The 22,521-nt window shown below is 37.5% G+C and overlaps 1 protein-coding gene across 6 annotated transcripts in view; it reads left to right on the forward strand.

The window, feature by feature from the left end:
- SHANK2 (SH3 and multiple ankyrin repeat domains 2) overlaps nucleotides 1-22,521 on the forward strand; it is a 347,944-nt gene that overhangs the window by 113,578 nt on the left and 211,845 nt on the right. For 5 of the 6 annotated variants that reach the window (XM_084522208.1, XM_084522207.1, XM_084522209.1 and 2 more), the window contains 2 exons: nucleotides 12,682-12,991; nucleotides 17,664-17,833. In XM_084522208.1, the coding sequence (XP_084378334.1) occupies nucleotides 12,682-12,991; nucleotides 17,664-17,833 (480 nt within the window). Of the gene's footprint in view, nucleotides 1-9,149; nucleotides 9,223-12,681; nucleotides 12,992-17,663; nucleotides 17,834-22,521 lie in introns of those variants that run through there. The other variant, XM_084522212.1, reaches the window with a different exon arrangement.

The following is a 22,521-nucleotide window of genomic DNA, read 5'->3' on the forward strand; positions in this document are numbered from 1 at the left end:
TTAATTTTTGGTAATGGGTTTAAAGCTTGCATTTTTATTCTTTTAGTCCTGTCGGCTCTGACTTACTAAACTGTATAAACAAGAGTCTTTTTTAATATCCTTGTTACAGAAAATCTCCTAAACTCAGCTATTGGTGCACCATCTCAAAATTTAACCTGCAGGCCAAATCAAGGTTACAATGGGAAATAAAGGAAGAAAAGGCTTACCTCAACATTTTCAAACATTTTAAAATGCAAGGGAAAATGTCTTGAATTAGAAGTAGGCATAGTATTGCTAATATTACTTTATTAAAACACCTCAAAAGTGTATTCATGAGCTTCAATGAACAAGCCCTCCTTTCTCAATGGGATTAACCACTGAGAACATTACAAATGCTACACCTACATATTTGTACAAAGATAACCCCCTGCTATAACGGATACATTCTTTTTTTATCCTTTCTTATTTAGACCGGCATGATTCATTAACAGTTATTTTTGAGACAGAGAAATGTAGGCTACTAATATAATTTTAAATGCTGTTATTTTAATGAATAAGTCAGCTATGTTTTAGTTTCCTCTTAACACCAAATGTCTAAATGGAACTAAGGATAGTGAGACAATTATCAGCTTAAATTATTGGGTTTTATTTTTCAAAGATCCTTCTTGATGACATGACTTTAGATAGAGCTTGTTTTCCTCTATTTAGAAAAGATATTTTGAGGGGTGAATACTTGCATGGCATAACTACTATCTGTAGCATAGAAGACAAAAGGAAGCTGGCAGTGGAAGACTTTGTACTCAGGTAACCCAAATGTGCATCATCTCAAAAGCTAAATATAACCTACTCCCTGCTTGTAGTGCTAGGTCCACTTTGAAACTGAAATGATGACAATAAGTGTAAATGAGGAATTCTTGGAGACAGCTTGGACTAGGTAGTGTAAACCGAAAAAAAAAAAAAAGTGCAAAAAAAAAGTGTAGAGCATTCAGCGTTCAGTAATGATGTTTTTCTCTAACTCCACATTTCAGAAACTACTCCTAAATATATGTAAACAATTCCTGCTTTTTTGATTGTTAATGCAAGTCCACGGGATGTGGAGGTCTCTCTGGCTTCTTCTACGCTAATGACCCCCAATCGTATTTGGTCCTTAAATTCTTAGTACATTCCTTGCAGATTAATGGACTTTAAGGGAGGCTGCAGAGCCAAAAATTTAGTTCTCCCTGCACTTAATTTGTAGTTTTAGTGGTAATAGCTCTTCCAGAAAAAACAAAAAACAAACAAACAAACAAACAAAAAAAAAAGGCCTCCTTTTGCTTCTCTACTGCAAAACAAGAATGAAAGTGGTAATGCAAGTATTTGTCATTATATACTCCAGAAAGAAATGTGCACCTGTGGGAAGCCAACCAGTATAGCAAAAAGTCTTCACGGTTCTGAGGTCTCCTCAGTAAAACAATGTATTATTTTCTCAATGAAAATGTTACCCTCAGAGTGCAATAAGGTATTAAAAAGATAGAACAATGTCGCATTAATTGCTTGATTGTTCCCTCCTGTATTCCACAATCAAACTTTGCTGTATGAAGATGGGGTGATATATTCCACTCTTATTAGGCTTTTACGCAATGTGACCTGCTATAAATTTCCACATCTGGGTGGACTACTTCAGTGCTGTTTTCTTGCCCTCCAACCATTCTACCTCTCTCCATTTAACTTCATTGCTAATTTTATGTTACTGCCATGATGTGATATCTTCTAGAAATCTCTCCTGATAGACTCTTACAGATCATTTATTGGCTCTGTAGGGCAGGCAGGCTATCCTTAAACTGGTAGAAGCAATGAAAGACAACTGTAGCCATTAAGAGAGGGGGAAAATGAGGTTGAAAAATAGCAGTGAAGGACATCAAGATTTAAGAAGAGGGAGGAGTTACAGCTACAAGAGGATATTGTGTATTTTTTTCTTTGCTGTTCTCTTATAACTACTGCCTTGGACTAGTTCACAGTCATGCATGAACTTTAATGTCATGGCTTGTTTTTTCTGTCATGTACCCTGCAGTAAATTGGGAATAACTGTATGTCTAAGAAATGCTTGAGCCAGTGATGGGCTAGCAAGCTGGAATTAATTGCAGGCTAATTCTCCATCCTTATGCACCTTGTGTTACCATTTAGATTTATGCAAAGATACTGTAAAATGTTGTCAGAGCGGAGTGGATGCATTTCATATCTGATGTGCTGGAGGAATAGTGCCAAAAGGTAGGAAGCCTGGAGAATCAGACCCAACTGACTGACACATAAAATAGTACAAATATGTTTACTCAATCCACCCTGCCCCAGTAATTACTGTTGTCTGTATGAATTGTACAAGGACAATGCATATAGCAGTGGCACACTATTTGACCACTTTGGCTATATATATGTTTTTTAACTTCTGTGAGATTTTTTTTTTTCTCCATTGAGAGCAATATACACTTTTCAGTTATGAAAATGGTGTTATTCTAAATAAAACTGACATGATCCACCAACACTTTTGGAAGCACAGATGCTTTGTCCCACTATTTACTAAAGAGGTTCACACTTAGATTAAAGCAGTGAAATCAAATCACTGAATAAAGCCTGGAACAACATAATGATTTAAGGAATTTGTTGAGAGCTTTTGGTAGGAGGAAAGTTACACAAAGGCAAAATTAGATTGTTTTCTGTACAACACCAGAACACAGAAGCAGCATGCTATCCAATATTGGTCCATTTGTTTTTCTAAGCATCTTGTACAGATTCATTTGTCTTTGTTCTCCTCTGCAACATGAAACCACAGCCCACAAATCTGTGTACGGCTTCCAAGGCCCATGTGTATCAGCCATTATAGAATGTGTTCATAATGCAAAGAATGAACTTTGTGTGGTGTAATTCAATGTTTCTGAGTGGTGCTGCATCAGGACTAGATTTCCCAGTTTATTAGTTGAGAAAATTGCACCCTCCTTTCACCAACTTATTTAAAGAGCACAAGAATTTGTTGTGGGTTATAATTATTTTTGATTTATATTTTCTATCTTATTGTTGGAGGTAAAACAATGCAACTTGAATAATCTGAGCTAAATAGATCTTTCTGTCCAGATGCTCTACAGGCTGTTGATCTCTTGCTTCAACAACATACCTAGGTAGCTGGTTACTGATAGTCCGCTGCTCTGTAGAAGTGAGTAACTCTGGGTGAGTTCTACTTGCTGCTGAAAACAGACTTTGTAGTCAGGACAATCCATATTTAAAGAAATGCCAGCAAAATGTAACCTAATCAGTTAAACCAAGTAGTTTCCTAGTTTCCTATTTCATCTACTCTAAATCACCCACTGCTGTTTTGGAAAGGTTTTGCAAGAACTATTTACTTTTTAAGATTTTTTTTTCCCTTAGCCATATTACAGTGGAAAGGTCTTTGCAAACAGCAGAGGAAACTATTTCTTATATGGGTGTACAAATTTATGGAAGATGGATACAAATATTTGTTGCAGTTATTTGTGTTATTCTGAGCAAGATTTGATGTTCCTTTCAACCCAAACACGTGTAAAGAAATGGGGAGCTGTGAGTACTCTGAGAGTATAAAGCCTTTAGAAACTTTTGTCACCTGGCAGCTCAGAGCTGGCCTCCCTATTCTACACCTCAGGATTGAGAACATTCTGCAAAAACAGACCTATGTAAAATACAGGTTTTTATTTAGGTAAGTGCCTTTTCTGTATATGACTGTACATGATAAAATGAAAGTGAGCCATACATGCTTTATTCAAATATGTTTCTTTCTTTGACATTGCTGATAGATTTCAATCATTTTCAAATTCTGTTTCAGCTATTGTAGATTTCTCTTGTTGCCTTTACTTCTCTCTCTCTTTAAGCTACTACTTGCAAGACATTTCCCTCATTATTGGCCATTGTTTCCTTCCCACTTCCAGCCTTTCCTGTGAAATAGCAGTGTTTAATTTTCCCACCTTTTAACCCTCCGTTGTTCTGTGTCTTTCTGCATCCCGACCCAGATTTTTCACACAACTCCGGGCTGCAAAGCAGCCTCTTATCCTTTGGGACAGAGATTTTATTTCACTTCTAAGGTGAATTCTGGTGTGTGTACCTGTATCCCTGCAGTCAGAGCTTCAAAAATTTGCAGATATTGCTGCCTTGAGCTTCATAATTAAAAAAATAAAAAATAAAAAAAAATGAAATCCCATGATTTTCAAGCACTTTTGGATCAAAATTTCTGGACCCATTACCTTCTAGACTATCAAAGAGATTTCAGACATTTGCTCTGACACATTACAAGTTTTAAGCAATATTTAGCAATTTTTATATGATCTAAATATATTCTTGATGTTGTGTAAGCATCTGAAACTAAAGCCTTACAGTGAACACGCCTGCCTTCTGTAGAAGCATGCAGCTCTTTAATGTTATTCCTGCATTACTGCTGTAATCCCAGTGAATCTTACTGAAGGCTTATTTATAATCATGTGAGTATGGTAAGAAAAAGGGATTGATTTTTGTTTCCCGTGATTTTAAGCTCATCTGAGTGTGGCAACTGTATATTCATCAACTTTGTAATTCCTTTGAAATGTGCCCACAAACGCGTGCACCTCACATGCTTAGTAATTAAAATTCTTTCAATAACAGGACTTGCATGAAGTATTTTATGCAGGACTGAAGACCCCAGCAGCCAGTTAACTCTACTGCATGGTCTTGCCTCTAGCGTTGAGCCTTGTGCACAGCTGTGAATTTTGCTGGATATTTGAAAATCTTTCCACATGCTTCTTGTTGCTTTTTAATGTAGTTCCACGAATGCGCTTGGTTCCTTGTGAGAGTAGAGCAAGACTGGCCCTTGTCAAACAGAGCAAAGTTTGGGGACAGCAATGTAATATAAATGCCAGGTGACGGAAGGGAAGTCTGGCACATGGCTGTGTAACTTTCATTGCTATATTCTGTTTTTCTTTCTTCTTCTAATTGATAACTCTTGCCATCTGTTCCCGATCCATCCCTCTGCTGTCCTTTCCTACACACTGTCTCCTGCCCCCATTCTACCCTTCAGACTTGGACTGCCTGCCTGAAGGCTGCTAAGCAGCGCTGCTGGGTGGCATAAAAATGCTACTGGTGGTGACAGGGAAACTAAGGTTAGGTTAGTTAAGGCTGGGCTCTACAAGCAAAATGTGTGTGAGCTCAGACACTCTTTTCTCAGGGCTGGCCTAACTGCAATATCCTGAGCAAACTCGGATCTTTTGCAAAAAAAAACAAAACAAAACAAAGCAAAACAAAAAAAACTTTGTTTAATAATTGTTTTAGTTCCTCTGAGATGGATTCCTTCCAAGTCTGTCACCACTGCCTGTGCTCCTGACCACCGTATAGCTTTGTGGGATAAGCAAGTAATCTAGAAACAGTATCAACCTAGCTTTTTTTTTTTTTTTTTTTTTTTTTTTTTTTTTTCCTTTTCTTTCTGTACTTTACAGCTTATATTTGAATCTTTTTGTACTTTACAGTCTATATTTGAATCTGGCTGTTCTTGTCTAACTCTCCACTTGGTGGTTTAGCATAAGGGACGCCTATTTTATAGCGGAGAGAAATTTATTTATACGTGTGAAGAACTGTATTTTTAACAAAAGGCTAGATGTGTATACAAGTTGAAGGGATTTTTTTCTGGTAAGAACTCAAAAAAAATAATCCAAAAAGAATAAAGCACGATAATTTTAACTGTGTTCTGCCATCATCTGATAAGCAATTGCTGTTGGTGTGATAGTGGGAAGATTAAGCAAGAATGTAGATTCGATCAAACAAATCATGTTTTAACTTTTCCTAATGACATTTAATTGCCCCAAAATAGATCCTCGAAAAATGCCTAAATGTGTGTCACTATTTTGCATATGGAAGCTATTGGAAGCACATATAAAAAATTGTGAACACGATATTAGAAACATACAAAAAATGGCAATCAAACTCAACCTTGGAGCCCACATTTTGATTTCTGCATAAGGGGACCTTTCCTCTGCAGAGGCATCCCCATGCAAAGCCCACAGATGTCTTCCTGAGCACCTGCAGAAGAAGTGGGGGAATAAAGTTTATTAGGGCTTACCTGGCTTGTATTTGTAAGGCATCTTAATTTGTATATACCAAGACTACCATCATAAAGCAGAAAAATCTTTTTGGAAATGGTGGAAGTTGCTGGAATAATTTCTTTAACTTCCCCACACCACAGCTCAGTTCTTCAGACTTCAGTTAAAACAAGTAAATTCTAATAAGCTATTAGTGAAAATTGGGGAAAAAAATGCAGCTGCAAATAGTTCACTGACTTCCTTGATTGTCATATTTTTCAATTGTACAATAGTGTTTATTACAGTAGGCTCTGCCATGTAGGAAGAAATTATATTTCCTGTGATAAGGAAAAGAAAGATGGTTAAGTGGAATAAAATGGTTGTTCATCAGGTGATATATCTGATGGTATAGATAGGAAAGAGTTCCCACAATTTCCATGAAACTCAATAATTTCAAGTGACTTTAATATTTTTTATGTTTTTATAACACTGATTAGAAACCTCTAGATGATGAAATGCTGGAGCTCCAGCAAGAATCTAATAAAAGTACCCCCTGGGATTTATTTTGATTGACTACAGTTGCCTGCCTGTTTTTATTTTACTATATATGAACAGCCATGAATGAATACAACTGAGTTAACACTTTCCTAGCCTAACTGTTACAGTTAGGTACTTAGGATAGCAATAGTTTGAAACACTGACACCCATGTGGAGCAAGATGCAGTTTGAGGATCAGGCTCCCAGGTTCTATGCCGGTGGCACCTTGGTAGTAAAATGCCCAGGACTTTCTGCATGGAGCAACATAAGCACCACTGAGATCCCATCTCTCCATAGATAGTTAACGTTGGTCCGTATGGTTTTCTGCAATTGATGTTCTGGGTATCAACACACTGAACTGAACATATGGAGGCAGGGATTTTGTTCTTTCTCTGAGGACACAACAGGTAATTCTCTGCGTACAGGAATCAATCTGTGCTCCATGCAGTCAGTGAAGGGCATTTCCCTGCACTGGGTTAAACTGGTTTAAGATGCACACCCTAGGAAATCTCTGTCCCATGAGCATTACAGTAGTGCTCAGAATGGTGCTCACAGCCCCGTCAGTAAGCAAAAAGTAAGATTTCAGTATTTCCTGAGCATTTCAGGGGGCTGCCATCATAAAAATATTTTCTGCCAGTTTCCATCTGGCTATTGAAATGGGAGCACTACAAGATTCTGAGTTTTTTGTGCAGACTTCAGCAGCCCTCACATACTGTTGACCAAGTTTAGTTAGAAAACACCATGGAAATGTGAAATATTACTAATCATTATAGCTTCTTTGGCACTCGTAGCTCCAAATGGAATCAGAGGGATTGAATGGAGATACTGGAAAGGGTAATAATTCATATTAGTGGCACGGCTATCCTAGTGGAGCAGTTCTTGTTCTGGAATCAATATTGATGGGGAGCTAACGTATTTATAAGTTCAAATACCAGTTCAAAGCTACTTTCTAGAAAGCTTTGCATCTTTTTTTTTTTTTTTTTTTAAGAAAAAAAAAGGTATATTATTGTCAAATACAGATGTTTAACTTTATATTTAGTGTCCAACATTTCCACTGGTAAAATTACCACCTGATAAGCACAGGGTCTTTTAAAAATAAATTAAAACAAAATAGAAAATTATATTGATTTAGAGAAATATTCTTTTCATTAGAAATTAAGAGCTGTGTAAACATCAAAATGTTAAATGAAGTTTAAAATATTGAATTTATTTCTGCTTACTAATTCTTTTCAGTTTTCTGTTAAATATGTTGTCACTGTGCATATGGAGATTAAATCCATCTAAGTCATTTATTTTCTGTTTTTCTTGATGCAGTTTTCTCAGTTAGAAAAAGACCAAATTTTCAAAATAGAAGTATTAGCAGCCAGCAGAGGTGTCTGAGACGGAATAAATATTTATTAACTGCTATATAGTTCATACTATTTGAGGACAGGTTTTTACTTTGGGTTACTCATTTTTCAAACAGTGAACTTCCTGTTCTTCAGAATCTTTTTTTCCGTAGGTGTAACTGGTTATGCTGAAATTTTGTGTGATTGCTAGCGCCGCCCCCTGCTTCCTTCCTGCCTGTCAGTGATTTGCTCTACCCCTGCAAGTGTGCTTGCACGGCTGCCATAGCTCCCTACAGAATGTGTTGCAGAATTAGCACTTTAAAAACTGCAAATCCAATGTCCTTATCTATTCTGTGGCGTTTGCATGAAATTTAGAGGAACAACTCAGTCAAATTTTATTATTTTTGCTCTGTGCAGAAAGAAATTCTGTTTTATTTCAGTGTAATTGCTGCAATGAAGGGGAATGGAAAATTGTTGGTGTTGGTACCCCATCTGTTTCAGGCTGGAATATAGGCCAGCTCCAGTTACTCTGCATAGTGTCAGTTTTGTCTATGGTCTTACTGTCGTCCTTGCAGGAGGCTTGGTGAGTTCTGGTTTGATTCACACTTTTCCTCAAATTGGCTCTCTTGAGCATCGCACTAAGGGAGCAAAAAGCATCAAAAAGCAAAAGGGTGCCTTCGAGCACCACGAGTCAGCCAGGCAAGTTTACAAGCTGATGCACTTGTGAAGCCGCTCTCAGCGTTGCCAAGGCTTTCCTCTCACTGGCAGCACAGCCCATAGCGTGTGGTTGAGAAGCCCCTGTGTCCGCGCATCCTTCCCCCTGCCCCTCTCTCAACACAAATTTCAGCCCCCACCTCCTGCACCCGGCATGTGGGGTGCAGCAAGGCAGCACCAGAAAAAGCAGGGCTTCACCAGTGAGGCTGTAGCGGTGCCGTTCACATGACTAATGCTGAGAGAGATAGCAGGGTGGTTTTTTTCTTTTTTCCTTTTTTTTTTTTTTTTTTTTTTCTGTGTGTGTGTGTGTGTGAGCGGCTCCAGTCTATGCACAGTTGGCTCCCAGCTGACAGACAGGATGTGGGGTGGGCTTTGTCACCAGCGCGCCGGGCGCTGTGTGCCCGGCTATGCTGGCAATTACACAGTGCCCAGAAACCTGCTGCTCATGTCAGGGTGCAGGCAGCCCGAACACATAGAAATTGGGTAGCTTTATTTTTTTTCTTTTTTTTTTTCTTTTTTTTTTTTTCCTCTTTCTTCCCAGCAAAGGTTATATAATGAGGGGATTGCTGCTAAAGTAAAAGGGAAAATGAAGTCTTTGTTAAATGCCTTCACAAAGAAAGAAGGTAAGCGATGCAAGCAGAACACTTTGATGTTTCAGACTGGTGTTTTCTTGTGTACATTTAATACGGTCGGCTTAGTGACTCTATAATTAATCAGTTCTGCAGTTTCGTTTTCAAAATTATTTTATGCTAGACAATCCATTTAGGCAACTGCTTATGAAGGCTGGATGTGACTTTATTCATTTAAGGTTTTCTCTGAAGTAGTTATAGAAATGTTTTGTTCCCTAAGAAAATCATTTGAAGACACGTAAGGAATTTCTTGAGTGAATATTTGTCAGTGGCTGCTGCTGAATTACCCCTTCAGATGTATGAAATACCAGTAATAGAAGAGTGCTGAGAGCTGGAGAAAGAATTAAATGATGCTTTCAGGCATGCTTTTAGAGATGATAATTTTAAAGTTTAGGGGCATGAAATTAGTTCAGTCATTTTCATGTCATTTTATATCAACTGTTTTTCCCAAACAAGTTTTGCAACAGTTATTCTTACAGTTGTGAACATACTGAGATATTAGGAAGTGATGGTGTCCAACAGGGCTTAAAGTGTGGACATTTGCATTCCATCATTTTGTGTTGTAGTTATTTTTTATTGTGCAAATAATATAAATAATGACTATAAGAGGAGCTAAAAAAATATCCACCCACTTACAGTTTGCAGATTGCTGGGGAAAAGAAACAGTTGGGTGGAATATTAATCATTTTAGGCATGGAAATGCTTATTTTTAACTCTTTCTATAAAAGATTTGTTAGACACACGTCAATTGGTGTAATTAGTTGTCCCCTTTCCTGTTTATTTTCTGTAGTAAGGGCTGATTTAGCTTGTAATTCTCTCCTTAAGAACAGAGCATTAATAGCAAATCAGAAACTAACTCCCAAATGTAAAATCCCTTTCAGATGTGTAACAGAAAAAGAGCTAATTTAATGTGATACCTGGAGAGCATGCATACATACAAAACACACACTATTTTCCATTAGGAGTGAATGCACTGTCCTGTGCTTTTTTCAAACCTGCCAGCATGAAGGTGCTCAGCAGCTCCCCACTGTCCTGTCCCCGTCCTGAGCACCCTGCCCTCCTGCTGCCACCACTGTGCATCCCACCAGCTGCAGAGCTTACAGCAAATGGTCAAAAACCATGGCAGTTTTTAGTTTCATAGAGCTGTAGCTTAAAGGCTTGGCAGCCTGCTTTGAATGTTAGCAGTTTTAAGTGGTGAAAAATTCAAGTCTAAGGGTCAGAGCCCATTTTTATTGAAGTCTAAGACAAACTTTGGTGACCTGAAGGGAACAAGGCTACTCTTTCAGATAGCAGCCCTGTATCTGTCGTGCATTCTCTGGTTTTGTGTGATTTCTCCTGTAAGAAAATTATGACAGTAGCTGTTCTGCTGTGTTGTTCCTGGGAAAGATTCTTGTCTTCAATGAAATCATTTCCAGAGCCATATTCTTATTGTTGGACATCCAGAAATGTACAAACAACACATTTATGTCATATACGTTGATCAGAGGATCTGTGTATGTTAATTTTAGAAATAAGTGCTGTGAGTTTTCTTTAAGTTAGTACTAACTGTGGCTTTCACCATGGCATTTGAAGCACAAAGGTACTTTCAGAGACATACTTTGCTGCTTTGTAACCCTACAAAAATATGAAAGACTCGGAATATCCAGAAAATTATACAGTTTCTGCCAGTCTCTAGCCCAAATATTGGGCTACTAAGCTTTATCCCCTTTAGCAGCTTTTCAAGACTACTTCCCTTATTTCAGCTTTGTTTCAAACATATTATGGAAATGAATTTAAAGCCCTTCCTCCCCGTGCACACTGTTCTCTTTTGTTTGGTGGTTCTGACGTTGTTGAGCTATTTACCAGAGAAAGTTTAGAAATATGAAGGATGCTATTTTAAAATTCTCAGAATCACAATTAATCATATAAGAATTCTGATGAAAATAATATAAACTACTCTTTTACTTGCAATTACACCTTTATTTTATGTTATAAATATGCTTTCAATTTTGCTTTAGAACCTTGAATTTTGCTGTGTCCTCCCAATTAAAAGCTATCTGTCAAGGCAGGACAGATTGATTCCTGTGTATATTCATATTTTTGTGAATTTATTTATTTGCAGAGGATGATAGACACATTCTAATTCTGTTATTTTGTGTGGTTTTGAAGGGCATTGAATGTGCAGACATTTGTGACACTTTACAAATGGCACTTGCTGGCACTTTAGACATATAGGTGATGCTCTGTGAGGCTTCTTTCCCAACTGAAATAAGATTTTTGAAAATTACAACAGCTCAGTAAAGACCTCAGAATAACGCCTGGCTCTCTTCTGTTAGTTATGCTATTGGGACTTTTCAGATGTAAATACTTGCACTTTGGATCAATCCTGCAACCCCATGAGTTCCACTGGAATTTATGAGAGTACTTGCATGAATGGGGACTGGACTAAGTGTAAGTTTTCAGGGTCAGATTGCTTACTGCCTTATAAAATAAGTAGGAAATGCTATCATTTCTAGTGTGAGTTGGATGCCTTTTTATTAGGAAATCCTCCTTTTAAGTCGCATTTGCAAGTAACTGACCCAGTACAGTGAGAAATGAAGATCTGGAAAATGTAGTGTCTGCTTGTCTGAATTCTTGTATGGCTGCAACACTCTGCTAATAACACCGATGAAAGGGTAGGCCCTCTGGTTTGTATTGGGTTTTTATTGCCCTTGCTTTTGTTTTCTGTTATGACTGTTTCATTAACTAGCATATTGCAGCCTTTGGATACAGTCGTGCTCTCCCTGGGACACAGCACGTGACAATGTGAGTGTATTACCCTGGGGTAATATGCTCCATATACAATAGTAATAGATGCAGTAGAAATGCCTAGATTAGAAAGAGAGGAATATCAAGGGATTATAGCAGTGTAATAGAGTTCTGCCAGGAGAAAAATCTATGTCCTCGATTTTTAACCTGGAAGATGGGGATAAGGTGACTGTTAACACTACACATTTCAGGTTAGGCCTGAGTTTGAGATGGAACAAAATTCTCCCAGCTTGGATTCTGATTGGAGAAGGAGGTTGGGAGATTGTGCACCAAAACTTCTACTGATCAGCCACTTTCATTGGCTTTCTGACTGAAAATGAGGGCATAGAGTAAATATGAGCAGTATGACACTCAAACTTGGTGATAATTAGGTGTTTCCCTTTACCTAGACCATAATTCAGACTGCTCTGCACGCTCACATTGCTAGCATTGCCCAACTATTTATTAAAACCAGTAAACAGTTTAATATTGGCCAGTTGTTTTCAGTTTTAATGGTGTTTTGAAGATAATGAATTTGATTAGATATTCAGGCAAGGTAGAGTTTCTGTCTCTGAAAAACAAAAACAAAAAACAATGCCATATGTTACTAAATCTTTTTATGGGGTTGTAAGCATGTATAAATGGTAAATTCATCTGTGATTATTCTGTATGTCTTTCTCTACACAGTGCCCTTTAGAGAGGCTCCTACCTACTCAAACAGAAGGCGGAGACCCCCAAGCACCTTAGCAGCACCCCGTATCTTACTTCGTTCCAACAGTGACAACAATCTGAACATCAACAACCTCCCTGAGTGGTCAGCCTCCTCTTCTGCCTCTTCCCACCGCAGCCTTTCACCTCATCTACTTCAACAGATGCAGAATAATCCTAATGGAACTGTAAAAACTGTGGGGAGTTACACTCCATCCTCCCGAAGCCGGTCACCATCCCTAAACAGGTTGGGAGAGGATGCCAAACGGCAGCAGCACAGGCACATCAGGTGAATTTAAAATATTTGCACAGTATGAGATCTTTTAATAGCTAAAATAACAATTATATTTAATAGCCACATAAAATATTTCTGAGATGCTTGGTCCCTGGAGAAAACTATTGGTCATGCCTGAAACCTAGGTTGGATCTGCTTATGGGTGATGAATCAAGGACTGTTTCTCTTCTGCAGAAGAATTCTGAACCAAAGAGTTCAGAACCAGAACCAGAGGGAATAACTGAGGGGAATAAGTGGGGCTATACAGGAGAATGACTGAGAGCAAAGGGAGCTTCTTGAGATGTTGGTGATAGGTGTCAGGGGCTCTTTTCATGATTATCCTAGATGCAGGGTTTTTGCATTCCCTAGGACTTTGCTGCTTTCTTTCCTCTCAAATTATAAATGTGATTTAGCAGGCACTCTGCAAATATCCTGCAGCTATGTCCCACTGGAGGGCAAATCCTGACTAATTAGAGTGATGTACATATTACAAGTAATATAATTAAGTAGATGATTGTGTCTATGTTTTGATCGCAAATGGGGGCTTCAGCTTTATGAAACCACTGTCCTGTGAACAGGTAATTACAGCTTCTCTTTAAGGAGGATGTGGGAAATGCATCTGTCAAGTGTGCAAGTGATGGAGCTGCACGAGGATGATAAGCCAGAAGGGTTAAAGCTCAGGGCCAGAAAAATGAAGGGAGGCAGAGCTGGAGAGAATCAGAGATTAAATGTTTTGATGAAACATGTTATATTCAATTGTCATTTAAAATATCAGGTTTGTCTGTCCTGTTTCCTAATACCCCAAATCATCCATTGGTCAGTGCACAAAAGGCAAGAGTGTTGTTAATCAATGCAACTGCTGGTTTCTCTTTGTAATTTGTAGGTATCTGGATCTTTGCTTGCATTATAATTCTCTTTGTCCAGAGAAGGGCTACGAAGCTGGTGAAGGGCCTGAAACACAAGTCCCATGAGGAGCAGCTGAGGGAACTGGGGGTGTTCAGTCTGGAGAAGAGGAGGCTCAGGGGAGACCTTGTTGCTCTCTACAACTACCTGAAAGGAAGGTGTGGGGAGCTGGGGGTTGGCCTCTTCTTGCAGATAACTAGTGATAGGACTAGAGGGAATGGCCTCAAGTTGTGCCAGGGGAGGTTCAGGTTGGAAATGGGGAGACATTTTTCCTCAGAAAGAGTAGTGAGGCATTGGAACGGGTTGTCCAGGGTGGTGGTGGTGGAGTCACCATCCCTGGGGATGTTTAAGGAAGGGTTGGACCTTAGAGTTGCTTAGGGACATAGTTTAGTGGGGGATATTGGTGGTAGGGTGTTGGTTGGACCAGATGTTCTTGGAGGTCTTTTCCAACCTTAATGATTCTATAATGTAGTTAAAGATACCTTGCATGTTCTTGTTCTCTCTTTGGCTGTAGATGCCTAAATTGACAATAATCATTTGTGCTGGTAACAATACTGCTTGAGAGTGGAAATGTGGTGCTTTGTAAGAAACAAACAAAAAAAAAACAACAAAAAAACATTGTCTGAAATGTAAGAATCCCTGGAAGAAAGAAGACCTGAGTACCTTAAGCCAATAGCTTCATTCAGTAGACCAAACGACTGTTACTGTGCTATATGTTACAATAATTTCAAAAACTCATTTGGTAATAATCTGGATGGCACCTAATAGAGAACCATATCAGCTTAATAACATGTTGTCCATAATGAAGTTTCACTTAGGTGAAGAGGTTTTTGCAAGATGGTTTTTGCAGAATGAGTGCCCTCACATTCTACTGAGCACTGCTGATGCCACCAAAGTGGGAGGATCTAACTTGTACTCGACGACAGCTTTAGCTAGAAGGGAATTAAAGCACCTTTACATCAATATCCCTGGGATAACAGGCTTCCTAATTCCTAGAGTATAAACAGTTATTTCAGGGAGGGATTAAAAAAAAATGATTAAAAAGAAAAAGTTTTTAATAAGTATTTGAGTAATGTTTATTTGCTCTGGCTTTATTTAGCCACTTTCCTTTTCCCTTTCTGGGAGCCCATAATTTTGAAAACTTGCATGAATGATAGTGGAAACAAATTTCCTACCTGAAATGTTGTGGTGATAAAATGGTGGTCTTTCTCTTGACGTGTCAGTATGACAGGTGCATAGACAGCTGTCCAGCTGAAGATCTCTCTGTGATAAGTTCCATCAAGACTTGTTTCAGAGATGTCCAGAGCACCCAAAAGCACTCAGAAGAGAACTGGAACTCTAAATGTAAAGTCAACCAAAACCATCTTACATACAATCTCTTCCTGCAGGCAGTGCTTTTTCTTGCTGCAGGCCTATTTTGCAACCCTGAATGGCACCTTACATGACACTTTCCTCATAGATTTTATTTAACTGTAAGACTACCTACTTACTATCAGCTAAATGTGGGAATTGTTGCTGTCTCTGCTTATTATTTGAAAATAATACAATCACCATGAACCTGTTGCTCCCCTTAGCTGACAAAGACCTTTTTGACATCACTACAGATTGGATTTTGAAGCAGCAGCAGCAGAAGGGGCAGGGTAACAGAGGAGGTCAGAGTGCAGCTGGGGGTTAGCATCACCAGAGGGTTAATGAGGTTTCAGAAGGCTGTTTGACTGGTGGAAAGGAAAGAGAAGGAGAGTGGTGCTGCAGGGGTCCTTGTGATCATTGCAGCCTGTCACTCAGGTGTTTATCTTCTCACCAGGCTGCTGCTTTCCACACCAAACTGGTGTTGTGAGGGGCTGAGAGAGGCTTGGGAACCAGCATCATGATTAGTGAAAGGAAGTGCCTGCACAGACTCAGTCAGGGCTGAGCTGTCTGGGGTGGCCACCTTCTGGGTGAGAGGGAAGCACATCTGCGCATCTTCTGAAATCTGCACATCATCCTTCAGCTCCTTCATGGCATGGGATGTGCTGGGCTGGGAGCCCAAGTCTGGGGTGCAGAGGGAAAGAGAAGATCTTTTTAAAGAAGTCATCACTCCTATGTTGTAGCCATGACATCCTTTAGTAAGCCTGTCCTGTGAGAGAAGATGCCTTCAGCGCAAAGCTTAAATGTGCCATTCCCCCCTCCTCTTTCAGTAAGAGAAAATGAACAGTCTGTGATAGGAGGTAAATACAATGCTGCTACCTGGTTGCTACCACATCAAGCAGAAAATGCAGCTTGATACTGGTGGAAGTCAGATGTTTAGCAGTACTTTATTGATCTGGATTGTTTGCAGTTATGACTGTTTCTTCACCTAGAATGAAAAAGGAATGTAACAAAAGAACAGAAAACTAAATGTCTTTTGCTGTCTTGCTTTATGCAACTGTGAGAGCCAGCTGAGGTTTCTGATGTAAATTCCTTGACAGACTTGCAACCAGAGTTCACTTTTAAACATTTAAGGACTGCTTATCTTTACTAGCAGCTGTTCACAGTAGTAGAAAATCATGACAAGGTGAAAGGAAGACACTATTTCAAGCAGTGAAGAAGTTACTGCAGTAAAATGGAAGTGTTCCTGATAAGAAAGTTCCACTATGATTTTTAGTTTTGAGGTTTTTGTGTATGATTGTGTTTGTTTTGTTTTGTTTTGTTCTTACTAGACAACTTCTTTACCTATATTGAGAATCTCACTGACTCCTGTTTTGGTAGGTGATTGGTTACAAAATAATGAAGGGTTGAAAACAGTAAACACCAGCCTTCATAATTCATTTGGTTTATAGCAATTTGAGTTCAATTCTTTCTTCTTAAAATAACACGGAGTGTTGCAATGCTTGACCACCAATTACTTGTCTTCTTTTGGTACTCTTTTTCTTCAACATCTTTATGAATATTTTTTCTCACAATTAACTTCTATTTCTAGACTTTGTGTAAGACCTCAAGTTTTTGCATTTTTCTTGTAAGTTAAATAGCAGGGTATTGGATATATCCTATAAGTTTTTCACCTTCTAATATTTATAATATTTCCACCCTCTTTCTCATGCTTTATTTTTGACAATTCACTCATTTTTCTGGGGTTCTAATAATGATCTCATATATTTCTATGAGCTCTCATTGTGAGAGCTATTGATTACCACAAATAAGTAATGATCTTTTGGAGAATACTTTAGCCATAAGAACCTTGCTTTGTGCACATTCAAATCTAACATTTAGCTGCAGGCCTTGGAATGATGAAGTAATTTGATTATTTGGTCCATAGTGGAGTATGAAGTAACTTAAGTATTCAGTCTGTTCAGTCAATAATTCAGTTGTCTCAATTGTTCAGTTAACATTGCAATGTTACAGAGATACCCATTCCCAACAAAAATTGTAAATATTGATGCTTAAAAGTGTTTCTGATAAATTGTGGTTCTTGTAATGTATGGTTTGCAGATAAATTTTAAAATTCATCTGGGTCTGGAATGTGCAAGTTCAATTTGTAGAAAAACTAAAAACTTCAGTGTTGTTTGTTTTCTTTTATAGGCCATCATTTATAGGCCATCATGTTCAGATGCATATTTATCATGTTTTAGACAGAAAGATTTCAACAATTGAAAGAGTGTGTTTAGGATGAAAAACATGTATTTTTTTTCTGTAGGTTTAGATGTCTTACTGGAAGATGATTATGCTATTCACTGCTTAATATAATCCTAACAATGTGATGGTAGATAATTAACTTTGATCATTTTAAATAACCTTTTATATATATATATGTAATTTCAATTTCCAGTGCCGTTTACGGTCCTAGTGCCAACAAGGATCCTCTGTCTGCCTTGGATTACCAGGGTCCAAAGCGCAAGCTTTATAGTGCTGTACCTGGAAGACTTTTTATTGTCGTAAAGCCATATCAACCTCAAGGAGAAGGGGAAATTCATCTGCACAAAGGAGATAGAGTAAAAGGTAAGTAAGTAAGTAATTTCGAATAAGTACTCTCTTCTGATAGATGTAAATTTTAACATTCTTTTCTATTTTAGGAAAAAAGTCTAGCTTGTGTTCAACAGAAATACTTTTATGCATTTGTTTCTTTAGAGGGTATTTTGCTCCTAGTTCTCTTTTGCATTTTTGGCTACCATTTCAACTGAGATTTCAAACTATTAGTAAAATTCAAAAATCTATGCAGAAATAGCAGCATTTTACACAGAACATGTAATTGGCTTCTGTAGTCATTATAAAAAGATAACATATCAGAGCTTCAAAACTTTGTAAACTTATCTGGTATCCAAGCAGCTCAGGAAGGAAACAGTGATAGGGTCAAGTCTGTCTCAAGCCTTTTCCACAAGGAACAATTTATTGGTTATACAGAAAGAGTCTCCTCCCAAGACTTATGATAAGCAGGCAGATAGAGTCTAGTTGTAAATATTCTAGGGAGAAAGTATAGTGGTGCATATACAGTTTCTTGCTACTGGTGCACTTTCCAAACAAGATGTTAAAATCAAGGTCAAAGTTTGTGTTATTACTTTGCAGGCAATAAGTAATTCCATGTTTACACTGAGAGAGTGGAAATGTGGCTTACAGGATTCAGCTTCCTAAGGGTGTGTTGTTAACACAGTTTCATCTGTGGTATTGCACATCCAGCTGAAACTTGAATTAAAGGACTTTCTGCCCAACCTATACAAACATAATTACTGTTATAGAAGGCAAATAAAAGGGAACAAATTCATTATGCTTAAATAAAAATGTTAAACAGATGAATTTTTTCCTGCAACTGAAACTAATCTTTCAAAGGAAAATATTTCTTCTTTCTGATCCTATGAGTAGTAGTTAGAAATAATCAGGGAGCCATTAGAAAGTATTTTTTCTGTTTTGTATTTTTGGAAATGGTTGATTCTTGAAGCATTTGAGGGTTAAATAATTTTTGTTAACTGAGGTCTACAGAAGGCATAGAACAAATCTCGAGTGCTGCACTTTAAAGATAAAGCATATGCAAGATGTATTTTAAATGCAAAGATGAAGGAGAAGGGTTAAATTTAGGAGAGGTGGTGATTGCTACAGGGCTGAAAAGATAACATTTCTGTGAGATTGTGCTCTGATCTGGTAGGAAGCAGTGATTATGAGCAAAAGAAAACAGCGCCCAAGGAAAAAAAAGTTTGGAAGAGCTGATATGAACATCTGATAAAACATTATAGAAGTTATCAAGTAATGGGAGTTATCTAGGCTAGAGTAAACTTAAGAAAGTCAATCAAAGCTTTGAAGTTATAGAATTTCTTGGGAATGCCAAATATCAAATGAAGTTCAATTCACAAGAAAACAGAACTGGCTTCAAACTCAAACAAAATTGAGAATGCTTGGTATGGTTTGGGAACCAAATTTGTAAGTATTCAGTATGTGAGAATAAATGCAAGAGAAATAATGCATAATATCACTTCACAAAAGCCTTCAAGTTTCAAAAGAATAGGTACAACCCAGAGAAAGGTAAAGTTACATTATGAGTAACTGTCATGCAAAACATAAAGCAAATTGAACACAAATGTGATCTTTCAAACTTTTACATAAGAATACTGAAAATGTGAAGGCCTGGCGTCTTGTATGGAGTTTGTTCACACTGAAAGGGTAGAGAAACAAAACAGTAGAGAAAGGTGCATGTTGGTGAATTACAAGAAAATGAAAAATTGTTGCATATAGCAGAAAGAAAATGATAACAAAAAAGTGAAACTTAAGCATGCACCAGAACTTTTGCTTATGCATAATCTCAGAAAATTTAGTACCATGAGGAAGAATTGCTAGTTCCTACTAAAGGTTAAATTTGTGGAGTTATGAGTGGTACAAAATACCTTTCAGTATCAGGCATGTTAGTAGGGTTCTACTAGATGCCAACAAATAAAGAATGAATATAGTTGGCTCTTTGGGGGCCATTGCATCCCTATGCAATTGTGTTCAACTGAGTTCCTGCTCTTAAAGATGTGGTAATATTTTTCTTTATGAAGAGGATGTAAGATCAACATAGACCATAGATTCTTGTAACCAGAATAAAACAACAGAGACTCCAGGCAGTTCTTGAGGATGGCAAGACAGAAAATGTGTTCCCCGACAAAAGTGGAAAAAGTATAACACATTGCTTAGGATGCCGAAGTTTGTAAAGACATTCATTACTGGGCTACTTGTTTACATTAGAATTTATTACATATATAAAAATATCCAGTGAACAAGGGATTTAAATTTCAATGAAGAGTTTAATATTTAAATAAATTAATTCAGGAGCCCTTTGTTCTAAGTTACTGTGACAGTAGCTGGAAAACAATGCAGGAAGAAATTTGTTCATTTTTCAGATCTTCTTACGATAGGATGATCAAAACTTGAAACCAGTGATTTTGTGGGGGGATGCTAACTAAAGAATGCCAAAATGGTGAACTAGAAAGTGGGGAAAATCTATGTTTACTGAAAGTGACTATAAATTATTTATTACTGTTACAAAAAGCAGGACATATCCATCTAACATCTAATCATCCCTACAGGGATGTTTCAGCTTCAAATACATGATTTGCACATTGAACTAAAAGCTTGCAGAGATCTAGCATTTGTAGACACACTTGTTTTAGAACGTTTTATAGAACTTTGATACAGTGAAGTCTAGTGAGACTTTTTATACATGTCAGTGCTTTTAGGAAAAGCTTGGAAATAGAAGAAAAAAATAGTGCTACTAAGGATAAGGTCTTTCTGAGTGTAATTTGAGGCTGTTTGCACAGAAAGGCTGGAACACCACATCATAGTCTCCCATTGCTAATCAAAGGAACAAGTTTCAGAAGCAGATAAAACCCTATTTTGTGTTACCAGTTCCTCAGGTGTCACAAAAAATATGTCAGAATGCACACAACAAGGTCATGTAGAGAATGAAGAGTCCAGCTAAAAAGATGGTGATTCTTTAAAAAGGTCTCAGTTGGACAACAGTATGGAGGAAGAATTCAAACTTACCATATTTGGCAAAAATCCAGGTTCAAAAAGCACAGGTGTTGGAGCTCTTAAAAAACTCAGTATTTCTTGTGTGCTGGCTATCAGATCCTCCTTTATGACCAGAAGATCCACTCAGTATCCATTATATTTTCTGTCATTTAGAGACTTGCTTAGCAAGACCATAGTTCAATCAGCACTGAGGTTTTGTACAGGCCACAAAATATCCTATTAATAAAAGACCATTTTGTTTATTTTGGGGTACACATAGCTGTTTGAGGTTTAGTGACTTGCTGATTGCTGTGTTTGGGAACACAGCAAAAAAGTGAGTTAGCCTCACTTTTAAAAAGTAATAAACCTTTGTCTTAGCCTTCATATACCAACTTGAGAGCTGCACTGTTCTTTTTAAAACCTCGATGCTACTTCAAGTGCTTCTTGGGTTGTGTGGGAGGGATACAGACTTGTATCAGAATTCCCTAAAAGATTCTGGCCCCTGTTCAGCCTGACTATGGAGAGATTCTCATTGCTGAGTGTCCCATGAAAATGATTGCAGTAAGGATGTAGTAAGGCATTTACCACAGGGACAACAATCCAGAACAACATATAGGAAGAGATAAATTAGGAAATGCTTTTATGGATTTTCTTTTTTAACTTGCTAAAATAAGGTGGGACACAGAGGGGGGTGATTTCATAAACTCTTTATGAAAATCACTTTTATCAGGTGAATACAAGGTAGACTTTTTTTTTTCTTTCTAAAAGCTCTGAAAAGTGCATGAGTGCCGATAGATCACAGTATATGATATAAAAAAATGCTCAGAAAAAGTTATGAATGGGCAAGGTCCAAAGAAAATGTAAACTAAACAAAATGGTCTTGTATTAATAGGATATTACATAGCCTGTACAAAAATATCTGCTTTATTTTTAGTTGTTAGTCATACACACTGACATCATTTGTGTGTCTGCCACTCATGAGAGAAGGACCATGGTTGTTGTAAAAATAAACCTGATATCTCTATTTGTACAGGTTTTATTATGAAAACATAAATGAGAAAGAGCTAGCTTCATTCCCCATTGAAACATTTTTAACATATTTTGTTTCTTTTTAATTTCATACCTAAAAGTCCACAGCAATAAACCTGGCTTAATCCAAACACACATACATACATATATATAAAGTACCTGCAAAATTTATTTTAATCATCTTTTGTATTGCTAGATATAATTCTTAAACTGTAAGTCAAATGGCATTTTTGAAACAAAACCCAGAGATATGAAGAGAAGGTAATGTTTGTAAGGGCTTTGTGAGTGAAGAATGATTAGTTTTCTGTATCATGAAGACAAAGTGATAAGGAAGAATCTGTGCATCCCTGAGAAGGTTACCTGTGGTTTAAATCTGTACCTTTTCATTAAGTTAACAGATGCTACTTCTGTTCATAACTCAACAAGGAGCAGACAATCTTCAGTCTCTTAGAAACAAAATAAAAAAAAAGTTCTTAGAAAAAACACAAACTGTTTTATTACAGCACATCTGAAATGGACACAAATGATCCATTAATGACCTGGAAAGAAGAAATAAAATGCTAAAAAGAATAATAAGATACTTTGAGAATTTCAGACTCCTTACCCTGCTCACAGTTTTGTTCTTTATGTTTTTCTATTATTATATGCTTTTATTACAGTTTTTTCATTTGCCACATGATGTC

This window comes from Aythya ferina (genome assembly GCF_964211825.1).
Source record: "Aythya ferina genome assembly, chromosome: 5".
Classification (NCBI taxonomy): Eukaryota; Metazoa; Chordata; class Aves; order Anseriformes; family Anatidae; genus Aythya; species Aythya ferina.